This window comes from Budorcas taxicolor, chromosome 6, assembly GCF_023091745.1.
Source record: "Budorcas taxicolor isolate Tak-1 chromosome 6, Takin1.1, whole genome shotgun sequence".
NCBI lineage: Eukaryota > Metazoa > Chordata > Mammalia > Artiodactyla > Bovidae > Budorcas > Budorcas taxicolor.
The window spans coordinates 90939252-90957841 of record NC_068915.1 but is presented as its reverse complement, the minus strand read 5'-3'; the positions used below and the strand labels follow the sequence as shown (position 1 = coordinate 90957841).

The window sequence follows — 18590 nt, the reverse complement described above, 5'->3', positions numbered from 1 at the left end:
GAATGGGACTGTTGGGCCATATGGTAGTTCTCTTTTAGTTTTCTAAGGAACCTCCATATTGTTCTCCATAGTGGCTATCCCAATTTACATTCCCACCAACCATGTAGGAGGGTTCCCTTTTCTCCACTCTCTCCACCATTTATTGTTTGTAGATTTTTTGATAATGGCCCTTCTGACTGGTATAAGCTGATATCTCACTGCAGTTTTCATTTGCATTTCTCTAATAATTAGCAAAGTTAAACATCTTTTCATATGGCTTTTGCCCATTTGCATGGAGAAATTTAGGACTTCTGCCCATCTGTGGATTGGGTTTTTCATTTTTTTGTTGGCTATTGAGCTACATGAGATGTTTACATATTCTGGAGATTAATTCCTTGTCAGTTGCTTTGTTCACTAATATTTTCTCTCATTCTATGGGTTGTCTTTTTGTTTCATTTATGGCTTCCTTTGACGTGCTGAAGTTTTTAAGTTTAATTATGTCCCATTTATTTTTGTTTTTATTTCAATCACTCTAGGAGATGGTGTGGAAAAGATATTGCTGTAATTTATGTCAGAGTGTTTTGGCTTATGTTTTTCTCTAAGAGTTTTATAGTATCGTCTTACATTTAGGTCTTTAAGCCATTTTGAGTTTATTTTTGTGTGTGGTGTTAAAGAATGCTCTAATTTCATATTTTTACATGTAGCTGTCCAGTTTTCCCAACATCATTTGAAGAGACTGTCTTTCCTCTACTGTATAATCTTGCCTCCTTTACTGTAGATTAATTGACCACAGGTGCATAAGTTTATTTCTGGGCTTTCTGTCCTGTTCCATAGATCTGTATTTCTGTTTTTGTGATGGTTAACATACTATTTTGATTACTGTAACACTGTAGTATAGTCTGAAGTCAGGGACCCTGATTCCTACAGCTCTGTTTTTCCTTTTCAAGATTGCTCTGGCTATTTGAAATTTTCTGTGTTGGAGCTCAGAACTCTCACTTTTAAGGGAGAATCTCTACAATATAATTATTCTCTGGTTTGTGGGTTGCATTCCCAGGGCAATGGGATTTGATTTTAATCATAAGTCTGCCCTTCCTACTCATCTTGTGGTTCCATCTTTACATCCTTGTTGTAGAAGATATTCTCTGGCAGGTTCCAGTCTTTTTCATTGATGGTTGTTTTGCAGATAGTTGTGATTTTAGTGTGCTCATAAAAGAAGGTGAGCTCAGGATCTGTCTACTCCACCGTCTTGGCCACTATCCTCCAGAATGGATTTTTTAAAACATGATTTAACTGTACAGTTTTTACAAAAGATGTAATTTATATTCAATGACATAAACATGTTAAAAGTTAAATAACAGAAAAAGATATTTCATGTTAACAGTAACCAAAAGAGAGCTGAATAGTTGTAGCTACACTTAACAGACCAAACAAAACACTGTTAGTAGAGGCAAAGAAAGATAATTTATAATGATTCATTAAGTCACAACAGTTAAACACAAGAATATAAAAAACTTTGGGAGGTGTCTATATTTCTGATGAAGGAGACGTTGAGCAGGCTCATGAATACAGCTGAGGAATTATTTAGCTGAATAAATGACAAGATGCTGAATGATAAAATCTATCTGCAGTATTTTTAAAGCCACAATAAAACTCAACTCTTAAATAAAATTTACATATTTTAACAGAATCAAAATGCAAATATCAGAACTAGGAAGAAATAAATGTCTTTTTCCCCCAGTCACAAAAATCCCAGGATATACAATGTTCACTATATTCTAACACAAATCCAATAGAACATGATCTATTTCAGGAAAGGAAACTACCATATAAAATACTATAAGTAAATAAATGTGTATCTATGTGATTGTTTACTGGCTAACACGTGTTTATCTGAATATACATGTGTAACATACATATACAATACAGCATCTTTCATTTCAGTATGAGATTCAGTGTAAGACAGACCCACCTTAAACCCTAGGTGTTTAATTATTGAGGCATCAAAACAACCTCAACGATGTCTTCAGCTAATTAAGACAGAGAGAACAGAAATCAGAAATCCAAATCAAGGACAATGTTCTAGAAAGACAACACAACAAAGTTGTCGAGAAAATGGACCCCAGAACTAAGGATTAAGTCAGTATTCATAAAACACTTCAAACAATGCCTGGCATATAGTTAATGCTATGTAATATTTAACTAAAAATCAATTAAATGAGTAATACATACTTTTTCACTAATAACAGTCCACTAACAGGCATCTCTACCTCAACTCTCCTACTGTGCTATATAGACAGCATCTTATTTGTGAAATTAGATACTAACAAAATAAAACTATCACCATGTATCTGTTTATTGTTTAATGTTGAACTGTCCTATGCCTCTTCCATCCATGATATCAAGACATTTCCCAAAAAATGTTTGGCTTTTTTACTCACAGTCCAATTTTTATTCTACACAAACAGCTATGGGAGGGCTCCTCCATGTCACTGTCTCTCACACACCTTTCCCTCATCAGAAGGCGTTTTTGCTGGATGAAAGTCTTTCCAGTTCTATCAGTCTCTGCCTCACTTCCCTCTCCTTTTGACTTTTCAGTTTCCCCACAGCTAAGTCTACTGACTTACCCACTTGCAAGCTTAGCTCTACTCCAGTCCTTAGAACAGACCAACCTGAGATTCAACAATCCAGAAATTTCTGCATCCCGAAGCAACAACTCATTCACTGTTCTGATGACGGAGCCCCTGCATATGAGGTTCCAAGTTTTACATGTGTTCAGTTTACAAATATGGGCTTTTATCTTGGCCTCTATGCCAACTTTTAGGCCAGTTCCTTCCAGGTACACTAGTCTAACCCCAGCGTGGAAGCCCTACCTTTCTCTGGACCATCCCTACATTGCTGCAGCCAGGCTGACTATGAAAAGACCCCCCATATATTTTCCTAGGTTCCAAGTATCACTTGCATCTGGATGCCTGCATTTAGAAAAGTATTTAATTTTGTATCTCCTGTTGTCAATCACTTGCCAAGAATACAATCAGACTACCGGTGCATTTCTAACACATGTTATATAAAAGGGTATTACCTACTTCTTACTGATAATGTCTGCTGTGAATAATCAGCCAAGCATTACTGAATGCTAAAATAAGAAACCAAGTATTGACCCTATTTGCCTAGCTGAAATTGTGCTTATTTTAGTTATCAATGTTACCAGCTCTAAGGCTACCGCATTTTTGCCTCTGCTTTGCATGTGACATTCTCTTAGAGCTGTACTCATCTTAAATCAATCTCTGTTTCCATTCTGTTCTCCTAAGGTCTGTCTTTATTTATGCCCCTATTTTAAATTTATTTCCTCAAAAAGCTTTTTTTTTTTTTTTTTTTTGCTATAACCCTACTATAGCTACAAATCCTTTTCTTACTCCATTCTGGATCCTATGATGTTTTCATTCAGGGATGGACTGTGGTACATGAAACTTGTTTATTAACATACAAGAAATCAGATATTCAAATACATAGTGCTTAACCTAGAAATAATTATGTTGGGGGTTATTCACTTATTTTAGTGATGTTAATGAGTAATTGGAGCACTTCTAGAATTACTTGAAACTTGCCAGTTCCATGTCTTTGACCTTCTCCAGAAGACCAAACCTATTACTTGGTACTATCTGATCAAACACTCTGCTATTTGATCAAATACTGCAGTGTTTGGCGAAATTATTGTTTCCAAAAATTAAATTTACCTCCAAAGGAGGGAAAATTGCTATTCCTAAGAAGTTTTTTAAATTGCCAAACCTGTGAAAGTATTACCAAAATTTAAAATGTTGAGAGAAAAGCAACATAGTTAAAATAAATGGATGACAACCTGACACTATTATCTAATCTTTAAAATTACTCTTCCACATATAAAATAATATCTTATCTTCTTAGAGGATTACTACAGAAATAAAATGAGAACATATATGACATCGCTGAAACCCATAAAAAGTGTAAACAGTGAATAAAAGTAAGATTTCCTATTTATGCCTTACTGATGCAAATTTAAATGGATTTGAAACAAATAGTAAGGCTTATTCATTTTAAAACTGTATTTAGGCATAAAACATTAATATAAGTTAATTTTAATGGACACAAATGTATAGATATATTTGTAAGAACAACAAAATAAAGGAGAGATGGATTTGTGCACCACATAGTTAAAAAAAACCAAAACTGTATTTAGGACTCTGATTTGAGTTTAAGTTGACATTTTTATTTTGCAGGAAGTGCAAGAATATAAGTTCCTCTTTTTAAAGTAATTCTACTTGCAATAAAGTTATGTTTTTCAAGAAACCGTTCATGTTTTAGAAAGTGAAACCTAACTCACTCTTATTGAAACAAAGGAGGGAGAGGGAAATTCCGTACCTCAGAAGCCACAATAAATATAAACAATATCTTCGATTCTGCAGTGTGGGACTTCCCCAAGGAACAGGCTGCAGGTTTTGCTAAGTCAACTGTAATGTCATCCAATCAGAGTTAGAGAGGGAAAGTGCCTTTGCAAATAAATACTGCATCTGAGATCTACGTTTTCTGAAACACTCCTCAACTGTTCAGACAGTTTGAGCCTACTGCAGAAGTACCTTCAGTTGCAGCACCATGAACAAAAGTGGTTTTCTTATTTTCTGCCTTATCCTTCTGACTCTGAGTCAAGGTAAGGAACATCAAGGGATACTTAATTTATAAGAACAGAAATAGGACTAGGGTATAGATTTGTGAAGTACAGAAATAATGTATTTGCAAAAGTTTTACAGCCTGCCTAAAAATGAAGGGTAAATGAACAGAGATTGCTTCTGATCAGAGCTTATTATCAGAGAAGCAAGTGGAATAAAAATAGAGAGGAGGAAGGTGGGAGTGGAAAAGAAAGAGGGATATACAGAGAAAATATGAGGGAAGGAAGAGAAAGAGGAAGAGACAGGTATCTCCTTAGTTAACTTAAATGTAATTAACTATATGACTGGGGCTCAATGCATCTTACAATCAACAAGTTACAACTCCATTCTTTCAGGGAATCAACTAATTAAATCAAACAGAGCTGTATGATCACAGATTGACTATGTGATTACACTTAGAGGTTCTGCTAAGTACTACCAAATCCACATTAAGTGCCTAAAATGAAAACTGTGCTAATGTCCTCTGCTATACCTGTCTCTTTCCCTGCAGGCATACCTCTCTCTAGGAATACACGCTGTACCTGCATCGAGATCAGTAATGGATCTGTTAATCCAAGGTCCTTAGAAAAACTTGAACTGATTCCTGCAAGTCAATCCTGTCCACGTGTCGAGATTATGTGAGTAAAACCTAATGATCATCTCCCTGGCTGTAATCAAACAATAAATACGTGATGATGATTCCAAACGTCAGTAAAGGGTCTATGTTGATCCTAAGACTTCCATAGAGCAAAGAGAAACATCTAAAGTGAAACCTAAATACCTGACTTTAAAACTACATATTCCATCTGTTTTATTGGCCCAACATTGTTTTAAATATTTTCACTCTTTTTTACTCCTACAGTGCCACAATGAAAAGGAATGGGGAGAAAAGATGTCTGAATCCAGAATCTAAGACCATCAAGAATTTACTGAAAGCAATTAACAAGCAAAGGTAGGTTTGCTATTGCTTTCAGAAGAACTGCTTTTTAAGAAATGTCGATTTTGGAAAGTTATAAATATTTGCATTGGGCTTTCCGGTGGAATTCTTGGCTTAAAACGGTGTTACCACCATGCTTCCACTACCTCCATCTGCTTCTATATTTCAGGTGTCATCTTGTGTGGTATCAAAAGTTACCCTAATTACCTGTCTAGAAGTGTCATTAGGCCACTTCAACCCTGAAGCAGAGCTATAACAATGCAAGCAAAAATGCCAAATTTCCCATAAGGTTTTCCTGGCCTTAAAAAAGCATCCTGTGTAACCGACAATGACTGTGTAGGAGCAGGAAAGCTCACCACACCTCACCTAAGGACCTACGATTACCTATGAACTCAGTATGTTGCTAGCAGAATTTAGACTGGGCACATTAGAGTCTCTTACACCCTCTTTCTCTTCTTACAGGACTAAAAGATCTCCTCGAACACAGAAAGAGGCATAATCACTGCACTACTGATAAGATGGACCAGAGAAAAGCTACCTCTACAATTGTTTCCCTGTGTACAGTATATGTCAAGCCCTAATTGTTCATGGACTTCAGTTCTCCTAAAAGGTGACCAAGCCAGTCACCAAATCAGCTGCTACTACTCCTGCAGGGGGGAGGGTGGCTCATCACCCTGAGCTGTTCAGTAGTGACTCTGTCCTGGCACTGTGACTGTAAGCTATACCGAGGCGCTACGTTCTCAGTCAATGTGCTAAGTCCCAGCCTTGCTACTGACAGCTTCTTCCCCTTTCCAATCTTTCTAGGTTATTAAGGGATCTTTCCAGCTCTGGGCTTGTTAGAGACCTTAGGATCTCAAATAACTAAGAGATATTCAAACCAATAATGCAATCTGCTTTTTAAAGAAAGATCTTTACTCCAAGGGGCTTCACTGCCATCCCTCCAAGGGGCCCGTATTCTTTCAGGTGTTATGTACATAGTTCCAAATATACAGAAGCAGACAGAAATATCTGGAAATGTAGGTTAAAATAGTATTACTTAGTCAAAAACTATACAAAGTAGAATTCTTAAAGATATATGTTTCTTATATGATTTTCAGTGTTCATGGAATAACTTGTATACAACTATCAACTTATGTAATTATTGCAATGGAATAAATTTTTAAATTTAGATACATGTTCTGCAGGCTATGTAAGACAAATATGCTAAATGCTTTCCAAAATAAAAGTAATGTTCTCTCCTAGAAATACTAAGAAAGATTATGTAATTGTTTTAGAGGCCAAAAACATAATAAATAATTATAACAAAGATGAAGTGTCTGGTGGATCATTTTACTGGGACATTTATTTCATAAAAAGCATACACCAGAGAATCCACAGCCAAAGCAGCAGGAGTGGGTGGAGGACAAATTAGTTTGAGGACTACCACATTCCTTCCAACTATAGTCTCCTGGAAGGCCCATCATACAGGATTCTTCCAGGGCTTATGTGGCAAAGCAAAGCTTGGCCTGAGCTTCAGATCCTTAAGAGTCAACTTTCTATGAGACATTTGCAACCTGATAACATCAAACTCCAAAATATCTTAAATTAATTCCTCTTCTCCCTGCGCCCAGATCTATTTCTCCTCCTCTATTTTACACCGTAGATGAACAGCAGCAGCATCCATTCAGCTCCCAAAACCAGAATTTTCTGAGTACTTCTACACTTCTTCTCCCTCACCTCCCATATCCAGTCACTAAGAAGGTATTTGCAAAGCATTTAGTTGGCACATTATTAGTATCTGAAAAGGAAAGGACAGACAACCAGCTGAAACACAGGAAACAAATGAACAGGAATTCCAGAAAAGAAAAAAGTACAATCCCTTAACATACGAAAAGATGCTCAATTTCATTAGTAATCAGGGACATACACATTCAAATCATTATGGTATACCATTTTATGCCACCAGATTAGAAAAAAACTTTACGTTGGGTAACAGCAAGTATCAGGAAGGTATCTAGAGTAATGAGATACCTCCACTTTTGATATAAGAGAAAACAGCTATGATTACTATTTTACAATAGTAAAACTCTGTATGTAAAGCCACACGTTCATAAATAGAATGGATAAGTAGCGTATTTTAATTCAATGGAATATTATACAGTGTGAAAATAAATGAAGTACAACTATACACATCAACATGGATGTATTTCAAAACAAATCTTGTACAAAAGAAGCTTGCCACAGGAAAGTACACGCAGCATGGTTCCATTTACAATATAAAGTTTTAAAAAAGGGAACGTAAACACTGACAAAGACTCTTGAACACACAAGTCTGAACTATGTGGATCCACTTACATCAAAATTTCTTTCAATATGTACTATAGTACTATGTGATTTGTAGTTGGTTAAATCCCCAGATGTGGAACCACAGATATGGAGGCAGTGGTAGTGGTGGTTTAGTCGCTAAGTCATGTCTGACTATTGCGACCCCATGCCAGGCTCCTCTGTCCATGGGATTCTCCAGGAAAGAATACTGGAGTGAGTTGCCATTTCCTTCTCCAACAGATACGAAGAGTCAACTATAAAGTTACATATGGATTTTTGACTTGGTGGGGAGAGGGTCAGTGCCCCAATCCCTATGTTGTACAAGGGTCAGCGCCCCAATCCCTATGTTGTGCAAGGGTCAGCGCCCCAATCCCTATGTTGTGCAAGGGTCAGCGCCCCAATCCCTATGTTGTGCAAGGGTCAGCGCCCCAATCCCTATGTTGTGCAAGGGTCAGCGCCCCAATCCCTATGTTGTGCAAGGGTCAGCGCCCCAATCCCTATGTTGTGCAAGGGTCAGCGCCCCAATCCCTATGTTGTGCAAGGGTCAGCGCCCCAATCCCTATGTTGTGCAACGGTCAGCGCCCCAATCCCTATGTTGTGCAAGGGTCAGCGCCCCAATCCCTATGTTGTGCAACGGTCAGCGCCCCAATCCCTATGTTGTGCAACGGTCAGCGCCCCTATCCCTATGTTGTGCAACGGTCAGCGCCCCAATCCCTATGTTGTGCAACGGTCAGCGCCCCAATCCCTATGTTGTGCAACGGTCAGCGCCCCAATCCCTATGTTGTGCAAGGGTCAGCGCCCCTATCCCTATGTTGTGCAACGGTCAGCGCCCCTATCCCTATGTTGTGCAAGGGTCAGCGCCCCAATCCCTATGTTGTGCAACGGTCAGCTATAGAGACATATACGATGAAAACAAAAACAAAGGAATGATTTCCATGAAGTTCAGGATAGTGATTATTTCAGGAGGTGACAAGGAAATGAAACCAGGGAATAGCACATAAGGGGCTTCTGGCCTATAGTAAAGTTTTATTTTTCACCGAAATAATGGGTACGTGAGAATTTGTTCTTTAATCTGTACCTACACATTTTAATTTTTAGATACATGCTCTATTTTACATTTAAAAAGGCAAAACAAACCAGGAAAGAAACAAAGAACTTCAGAATATTACCAACTCTGAGATGTCTTCACAAACATCAAGCAACTTCACAGAGCAAAAATGACAGAATAAGAGAGCTATCACTGGGGATGTAATGTACAGCATGACTGTAGTTAATAATGCTGTATTGCACGTGTGAAAGTTATGCAAGAGAGTAAACTGTAAAAATTCTCATCACAAGCAAAAAAACTGTAACTATGTGACAGATGCTAACTAGACTTATTGTGGTGGCATGATGATCATTCCACAATATATACAAATACTGAACCATTAGGTTCTAAACCTGAAACTAATATGATAGCATCAGTTCAGTATGTCAACTGTACCCAATGAAGGAAACTGCAAAGATAGATAAAAATCTAATGCAGAGAGAGAAAGCACAAACACTAACACCACATTATATGGCCCTTACTATGAAAACCTTAAGAGGATCACAGCAAAACTGAAGTGGCAGAATTTCTCCTTCCTCCCCTCTCATTTTCTTTTTCTTCCTGACCCCATGAATTTATACAAAAGATTACCTATTTTATTCTCAACCAACTGCCAACTACTTTTCAGGAAGGTATTAACCAACAGAGCTTTAAAGCGTTCTCTGTTCAAAGGCAGGGCATTCATTTAACAAACATTTATCCCCATTATATACCCAGGTTAAAAGAAATTACTACACTGTGAGTTTATAATTTACTATTGATGACAGAAAGAAAGGTAGATAAATCTAAACTGAAAAAACTCCAAATGTACAAAGAAAATAGAGAAAATCATGGAAGCCTTTCCTGGGAAAGTAACGGCAATCTGAAATCTGAAAGACACGTATATATCTGATAGGTAGAAAAATAAAAGTGAATTCTAGCAAAGGAAAGAGCATGTACAAAGACACAGGTGTGAAACAGCATAGTGTATTCAGTCTGGAAGAATGGAAGTTTAAACGGATATTGTGAGAAATGATTTTGAGGAGACAGACAGGAATTAGATCAGGAAAAATTCTAAGTATGCCATCATTATCATTACATATTTATAAACTATATACATATTATAAAACATACGTGAAAAAATGTTCAAGACTGCTAGACTATGTTGTAGTAACAAAGCTCTCAAAATATTAAAGATGCACCACAATAAAAATTTATTTCTTGCTCACACCAAGTTCCATGCAGGTGTGCAGGGCCTCTACGCTAACTCAAGAACAGTCTCCCTCAATCTCAGCTGAGAGTCGCCATGACAGGAAGAGAAGGATGGAAGTGGCACCTTGGCTCTTAAATGCTATATAGTCTACACCGCCTTGTCCAGAACAAGGGACTCCCTTACTTAACTGCCATGAGGGATATAAATTTGGAAGGGAATATGTACTTGCCTCTTACACAAATAGAAAAAAATTTAATGAGATTTTTAAAAATTCTAAGGCAGAAAACAAGGCTCATGCAGAAATCTAGTTCAGGAAGAGAAATCTACAAAAATATTTTAAAAAATAAGTCTCTAGTCTTAGGGAAGTCAAGAGGTGAAAAAGAACGTCTTTTCTAAGCAGAAAGCTGATGTAAGTAAAATTTTATGTATACATTCAACAAAATTGACGTATCTACTATATTACAGTCATGTTGTAAATCTCAGGGGGAGAACCTCTTTTTTTGGCAGGGGGAGACAATGACCAATATGTTGCAACCTGATTTAAGAACACTGGCTTCCTATAAAGAAGGGAAAATGGGAAAGGGAAAAGTAATTGTAATTTTGCCTCTTAATTTTCTTTGTCAAACCATACTTGGTTAATTCATGTCCCATATCTAGACTTTGATAACTGAGTAACACTGTTCTCCCTCCATTCACAGACTGGCTGAGAACCTCAATAAAGCAGTAAGAATACAATATTTAATAAGTCATGACAGCTTGTATGGGCCTCTGTTTTCTCAAATAAAAAGAAAAGTAGAAATCCTCCATAAATGTTGCTAAGACAAAGAACTATCAAGAGCTAATTAAAATACTATTTCTACATTACTTTGCTGACAAAAGTCTGTCTAGTCAAAGCTATGGTTTTTCCAGTAGTCAGGTGTGGATGTGAGAGTTGGACCATAAAGAAAGCTGAACACTGAAGAATTGATGCTTTTGAACTGTGGTGTTGGAGAAGACTGTTGAGAGTCCCTTGGACTGAAAGGAGATCAAACCAATCAATCCTAAGAGAAATCAATCCTGAATATTTATTGGAATGACTAATGTTGAAGCTCCAATACCATAGTCACCTGATGCAAAAAACTGACTCCTTCGAAAAGACCCCGATGATGGGAAAGATTGAAGGCAGGAGGAGAAGGGGACAACAGAGGATGAGATGGTTGGATGGCATCACTGACTTGAAGGACATGAGTTTGAGCAAGCTCCGGGAGATGGTGAAGGACACGGAAGCCTGGCGTGCTGCAGTCCGTGGGGTCACAAAGAATCAGGCACAACTGAGTGACTGAACAGCAAGATAAGATTATAAATGATTTTTTAAATTTTATTTTTCAAGTTTCCTATAAGAACATTTTTACTGTTTTTTTAATTATAATAGAAGGGGGAAAGTTAAGCAATTTTCAAAGACACTGAATTTTAAGCGTCAGTCTTAAAGGACCAAGATTTATGCTCTCAGGGAGCTTTATGAAACTAATCATCTCTGCAAAAAGATCTAAACTGAGAACAGAGTCATACAGATACCAGAACTTCTTCCTCCATGTTAGACTAAAACTTAACACCTTGTGTTAAAAATCACTGACCTATCAGTGAATGTATTTTGGATCACCATATAATAATGTAAGGTGATCCAAATGTATTTGTTATCAGTCTCCTTGTGTAACCTCTTGCCTGCTACAGGTTATTCACTATACAAATCATTGCAATATTTACAAAAAATAAATATAATTATATTTCTCCCCTGGTTTCATCCTTCCAATACCATTCCACCACACTTGACATGAAATCCAAAATTCATCATGGTCTGTAAGGCTCTGCATAACTCTCCTGCCTCATTCCTGCCACTCTTCACCTCTACCTTTCTACTTCAGCCATACCAGCCTCCTATTACTTCTCAAATACAGCAAACATATTCCCATCACTTCCACAGCATTCCACAAGCATTCCACAAAAACACTGGAGGGGGTTGCCATGCCCTCCTGCAGAGGATCTTCCCAACCCAGGGATCACACCCAGGTCTCCTGCACTGCAGGCAGATTCTTTACCACTAGTGCCACCTGGGAAGCCCCAAATAGAGGAGCATCCCTGGGTGGGACACTCTTAAGCCTTAGGAGAAAGTCAACTTGGAAATAAAGAGAAGCTTACTAGTTTTGTTGAATTATCACAGGCACAGAGGGCATGACAACCTTCTCCTATTACAATATCCACTATGTGTACTGGCAAACTGTTTACTAAACTATGAGAGGCCCCTACTGGAAATAGAATTAAGGTTAGGTTTTAAGCAGGGGCTTACACGACTTTCAAAAATAAATGTGCTTTAAAACTAAATTTAATGCTCTAACAGCACCAAAAGCTGTTAAGAGTAGGGGAAATCCATGCTCCTCACAGGGTTTCATTCTGAGAGACACTTATTTCAAAATCAAAAATAACTTGTCTTATTTTCACTTGTGATAGAGACAAGCATATTGTTTACATATTAGGCAACATTTTCCCAGTTTGTTCAAATTTAATTAGAGCCAGAACAACATGGCCATCCCATTTCCTAGGCTCAGATGCAAGAGGAAAACTCCCTTACTTTTACTTTAGTTACTGCTGCTGCTGCTAAGTCACTTCAGTTGTGACTCTGTGCAACCCCACAGACGGCAGCCGAACAGGCTCCCCCGTCCCTGGGATTCTCCAGGCAAGAACACTGGAGTGGGTTGCCATGTCCTTTTCCAATGCATCAAAGTGAAAAGTGAAAGTGAAGTCGCTCAGTCGTGTCCAACTCTTAGCGACCCCGTGGACTGCAGCCCACTAGGCTCCTCCGCCCATGGGATTTTCCAGGCAAAAGTACTGGAGTGGGGTGACATTGCCTTCTCTGACTTTAGTTACTACAGAATAGGAAAAGAGGACAAAAGGAGAAATTGAAGAAAGTTTAACATCAATCTCATCTTAAGGAGAGTTAAAGAGTCTGTCCAACTCCATCATTCCCAGAAGACTTTTACCTTGGCATGTGTGGTTTTCAAGGCTCAACAATTTCCTAAAATTATACAAAACATACAAACGCACATATATAGGTAGCCTTTACCAGACTGTCAAGAGAGCGCAACAACCTCCAAATGGCTAAAAACCATGAGTCTGTACTAATTCATTCAAGACCTTGAACAGACCATTTCAGTTTGCAGGACATTCCCTTCAGGCCACAGGGACATCAATATACACACTTCAATCTGGGTAATCGTACATGCAAATGACTCTGAACATACTTGGCAGTTTCGGGATTTAGAAACCTGAGCTGACTTCAAGATCTGGCCCTAAAGGAGATATTAATAGTCATTATTTCCAAGGTATTCCGAGAATTTCAAGACTATCTGAACTATTTTATTAACCATAATACCACCTTTTTTAAAAACTTCTAGAACCACTGAGGGCACAAACTTGCTGTTAGAAATTAAAAACATCCTTCAGATTACTATATGAGACTAAAGGGATTCCTGGCATATTCTCAATTCAATCAAATTCAACTTAGTAAATACAAACTGTGCACCTACTATCTTCAAGATGCAATGAGGCAAACAAAGACAACATGATACCTGACTTTTAATTTTTTATACTTCAGTGTGAAAAAAGCACATATATAAGCCAAATATCACCAGCAATCAAAGGTAGGAAACACTCATGTTTAGATAACTGGTATTGTAAATGGTGCTGCTACTGCTGCTAAGTCGCTTCAGTTGTGTCTGACTCTGTGCGACCCCAGAGGCGGCAGCCCACCAGGGTCCCCCGTCCCTGGGATTCTCCAGGCAAGAACACTGGAGTGGATTGCCATTTCCTTCTCCAATGCATGAAAGTGAAAAGTGAAAGTGAAGTCGCTCAGTCGTGTCCAACTCATAGCGACCCCATGGACTGCAGCCTACCAGGCTCCTCTGTCCATGGGATTTTCCAGGCCAGAGTACTGGAGTGGGGTGCCATTGCCTTCTCCAGTATTGCAAATAATGCTGATCAAAAAAGAAAATCTATTATGTTGGAAGTGATAAACATCTTAGATATAGTTAGTAGAAATACCTTGTGTTAAATTCAAAGGAACATGTAAGTTATCACTAAAACACTACAGGGATACAAATTAACTTTCTTCAAGATAAAAGAATGCTTATATTCTTACAATCACATGAGATATAAAGAGATCAAAGTCATATTCTGACTATATGGAATAAGGGTAAAATTGAGACTAAATCATGAATGTGCCATCCTAAATTGTATAGGTAACTGGACTTTTCATCTTGTTAATTTTGTTTTTTTAAGAAAAGCCCACGTGGTAACGAAGTCAACCATAAACAGAGGCAGAACAATATGTAGTCTAGCTTGGTTGTTGTTTACTTGCTCAGTCATGTTAGACTCATTTGTCACTCTCTGGACAGTAGCCTGTCAGGCTGCTCTGTCCATGGAATTCTGGAGTGGGTTGCCAGGCAAGAATACTGGAGTGGGTTGCCATTTCCTTCTTCAGGGGATCTTCCCGAGCAAGGGATCAAACCCACATCTCCTGAAATGACAGGTGGATTCTTTACCACTCAGCCACCTGGGAAGCCTAGCCTAGACAGATCCACCCCACATCTCCTGAAATGACAGGTGGATTCTTTACCACTCAGCCACCTGGGAAGCCTAGCCTAGACAGATCCACCTTAATAGTGGTACCAGAAGGTGTTTGGGAAGCTTCTGTACAACGAACAGAGAGTCTTGTTAAAAGGGAAACTGAGGCACACACATTGATATTTTTCAAAAATCTGAGCAAACATTAATTCAAATCAAGCAGCACCAAACCAAAGCTGGTTAGAAACACTCCATCGACAGAAGCTAGGGCTGAGGTTTTTACAGAGAAGATGCAGAAACAAAGCAAAATTATTCGATTGACTACAGCTTAAATAGCTGCTTTACTTGGGAAAACCTAGTTGATTGGTTTTCATTTTTTCAGATTCAAGTGTACTGACTCTGGTTTTTGTTTGTGTAGGCTACCAAGGCACTAAAGCCACCTCAATCTAATGGCCTCCTTGTTGAATACCTTAACCATTCTTTTTAAAAAATTTGATTACAGTCATAAGGAATTATAGTAAGTATATATGTTATTGAATTTAGATCATGCAGATCAATTATACCCCCTGATGACTAATAGGCACAAAAAAACGAAATGCATGTATATCTACAGTGTCTCACTCTAACTGATGCTCATCATCACTCAGAAGGAATACTAATGGGAGCAGGATAAGACAGTCAACATAATAAACTCTCAACTAAGTTTAAGAGCTACTGAGGAAAAGGAAAGATGACCTAGGGCTGTGGTGTGTTCAGGGAAGATTTGACAAAGAAAACAGAATTCTAAGTGAAATTCTTATTGAGGAGCTTGCTGAAGTTCAGCCTGGACAAGAAGCAAGAATCACAGCATGAGCACTGTAGACAGCCACCATTCATATACACACAAAGACCTCTGTAAATAGCTCACCATACTTTGGGACTAAGTAAAACAATTATTTAGCTTGCAGGGAGAGAATGGATTGAGATAGAAAATAAAATCCCAAATCAAAGACCATCATTTATTGAAGTATCTCATCTGTGTTTTAGAACATAAAAACAGAACCTAATTAAATTAGAATTATACATTTTGGTAGAAACAGAATTATGAGTAATAACACAATGCGTTACATCTAACTAAATTACTCAAAATAAAAATTCACCTAACACAAAATTGTAAAGTAACGATACACCAATAAAAAAATTCACAATTAAAGTAACAAATGAATTTTCACATATTACACATCAGCAACCACAAAGCCTGACTAACAAATACCACAAATACCAGAGGAGAAAAGACAGACAAGATATATTCACAATGGCAGACACTATAACATTAGTTGAAATGTTAGATCATAATTTTCAACTGGGAGCACATATAAGGAGAAATATATTTGAATCTTGGAAAGAGTAGCAAATATAGTTTGAAACATCCAGTTTTGTACTTTGGAAAACAGTAACATTATTTTTCAATAAAAACTACAAAAAAATAAAGTTTATACAATCATCTTGGCTTGCTGTAGCAATTCTCTAAGACAGGAAAGAAAGTTTTCAGAGTAAGCTTTAGCATAAATGCTATATATATTAACATTTGCTTGCTACAAACATAGCAGGCATTCTTTGTTTCAGAAGTATGTTTTATTTTAAAATCAAGTTTGAAAATTTGGGTACTATAGTACAATACAAAAGGTGCTCTTAGTTCCCAAAAGCTAACTTTTGTCACATCTGCTACTTCCTCTATTTCAAGACTTCCAGATCCTCTTGAGCCTGCAAAGTGTAAACCAAGGACATTTTCAAAATTATACCACTTAGATTCTGACTTGAGGTGCCAACAAGTGATGGAATCAAAAGGTAATGGTTTTAGGTTATGGGCTGCTGCTAAGTCACTTCAGTCGTGTCCGACTCTGTGCGACCCCATAGACGGCAGCCCACCAGGATCCACTGTCCCTGGGATTCTCCAGGCAAGAACACTGGAGTGGGTTGCCATTTCCTTCTCCAATGCATAAAATTGAAAAGTGAAAGTGAAGTCGTTCAGTCATGTCCGACTCTTAGCAACCCCATGAACTGCAGCCTACCAGGCTCCTCTGTCCATGGGATTTTCCAGGCAAGAGTACTGGAGTGGGGTGCCATTGCCTTCTCCGAGGTTATGGGCACTGACATGCAAAAGAAATAAAATATTCACTTATTTCCCACACAAACTTAGTATATATTGCAAAGGATATAATCTAATCTCATTTTGAGAAAAGAAATCCAAAATAATATCTGGAATTCAACTTTAATTCAGATCTCTAAGATAACTTCCTGAAATTCATTTTGAATAAAATTTACCCTAACATACATGAGCAGACTTTGTGTGTCATTCTACTTGTCTTGACCTATATTTATAAAGTCATGTCAGGTCACTGGTTGACCACAACACAAGTAAACAAATTTCAGTCACTACACATAACAAAGAATACCCACTTTGCAAAAATACTTGGTAAAGAAACAAACGGATGGTTTCAGTCATCAAGTGAGAGAATTCGATTTTCAGAGTTCCTACTATACTCAGAATGTCTAGTTTTCAACAACAAGAAAGGCATACAAAGAAACACAAAAGTACAGCCCTTTCAAACAGGAAGAACTGACGAAAAACCATTCCTGAAGAAACCCAGACATTCATGGGACTTATTAGACAAAGATGTTGAATCAACCATCTTAAAATACACTCAAAGAGCTAAAGGAAATCATGTACAAAGAATAAAAGAAAACTAGGGAAAATGCTGCGTGAAGAAAATGAGGGTAGCAATAGAGAAAGAAATTACAAAAAGGAGCCAAATACAAATTCTGGAGCTGAAAAGTAAAAAACTGAAATGAAAAATTCACTAGAGGGGTTTATCAGCATTTTTGAGCCAGCAGAAGACAGACTCAGCAAATTTGAAAATAAGTCAATTGAAATTACTGCATCTGAGGAGCAAGGGAAAAAAAAAAAAAAGAATGAAAAAAAGTGAACAGAGCCTAAGGGACCTATGGAATACCATAAAATAAAGTAATATAATGCAAGTTCCAGAAACAGAAAAGAGAAAGGGATAGAAAGAATATTCATAGAAATAATGACCAAAATTTTCTCAAATCTAGCACGAACACGAGTCTACACATCCAAGAAGTTCAGTGCACTTCATGCAGGATAAATGGAAAGAGACAGATAATAATCAAATTCTCACCAGTGAGAGAATCTTGAAAGCACTGAGAGAGAAGTGATTCATCATATACAAAGGATCGTTAATAAGATTAATAGTCAACTTCTCATCAAAAGCCATGGAGACCAGAACGCTGAGAGGTGACGTATTTTAAACTCTGAAAGAAAAAAAATTCTGTCAATCAAAAATTCTAAATCTGGCAAAACTATCTTTTAAGAATGAAGGAGAAATAAAAGCATTTCCAGATAACAGAAACTAAGGGAGTTCACTGCTATTAGACTTGCCTTACAAGAAATGCTAAAGGGAGTGCTTCAGACTAAAGAGAAAGGACACTAGACAATGAACTGAAACTATGAAAAAACAGAGAACACTGGTAAAAGTAATTACATAGTGAAGAAGAAAGAGGAGAACAGTGGAGTCACCACCACCTAAACTACATGGCTGGAGAGGCAAGCCACATGGAGGAGTCTTCAGGAGCCATTTAACAGCTGGGACTATACTGCTGAAGAAAGAAGTTACATGGATAAGGTCTGTGATGCCATTTTGGACATCCAGTCCAGTAAAGCCTTCAGATGACTCTAGCCCCAGTCACTGATTACAGCAGAGAAAAATCACTAACAAACTTCGGTGGGAAAGTTAGGTATTAATTTAGAGATCAAGT

General features: G+C 37.7%; 1 protein-coding gene across 1 annotated transcript; it reads left to right on the top strand.

Moving 5' to 3' along the window:
- The first annotated feature begins 4605 nt into the window (after positions 1-4605).
- Positions 4606-6094, top strand: CXCL10 (C-X-C motif chemokine ligand 10). Its single transcript, XM_052642324.1, has 4 exons — positions 4606-4660; positions 5170-5296; positions 5521-5610; positions 6058-6094. The coding sequence occupies exons 1-4, from the start codon at positions 4606-4608 to the stop codon at positions 6092-6094; spliced, it is 309 nt and encodes a 102-aa protein (XP_052498284.1).
- Positions 6095-18590: the final 12496 nt, after the last annotated feature.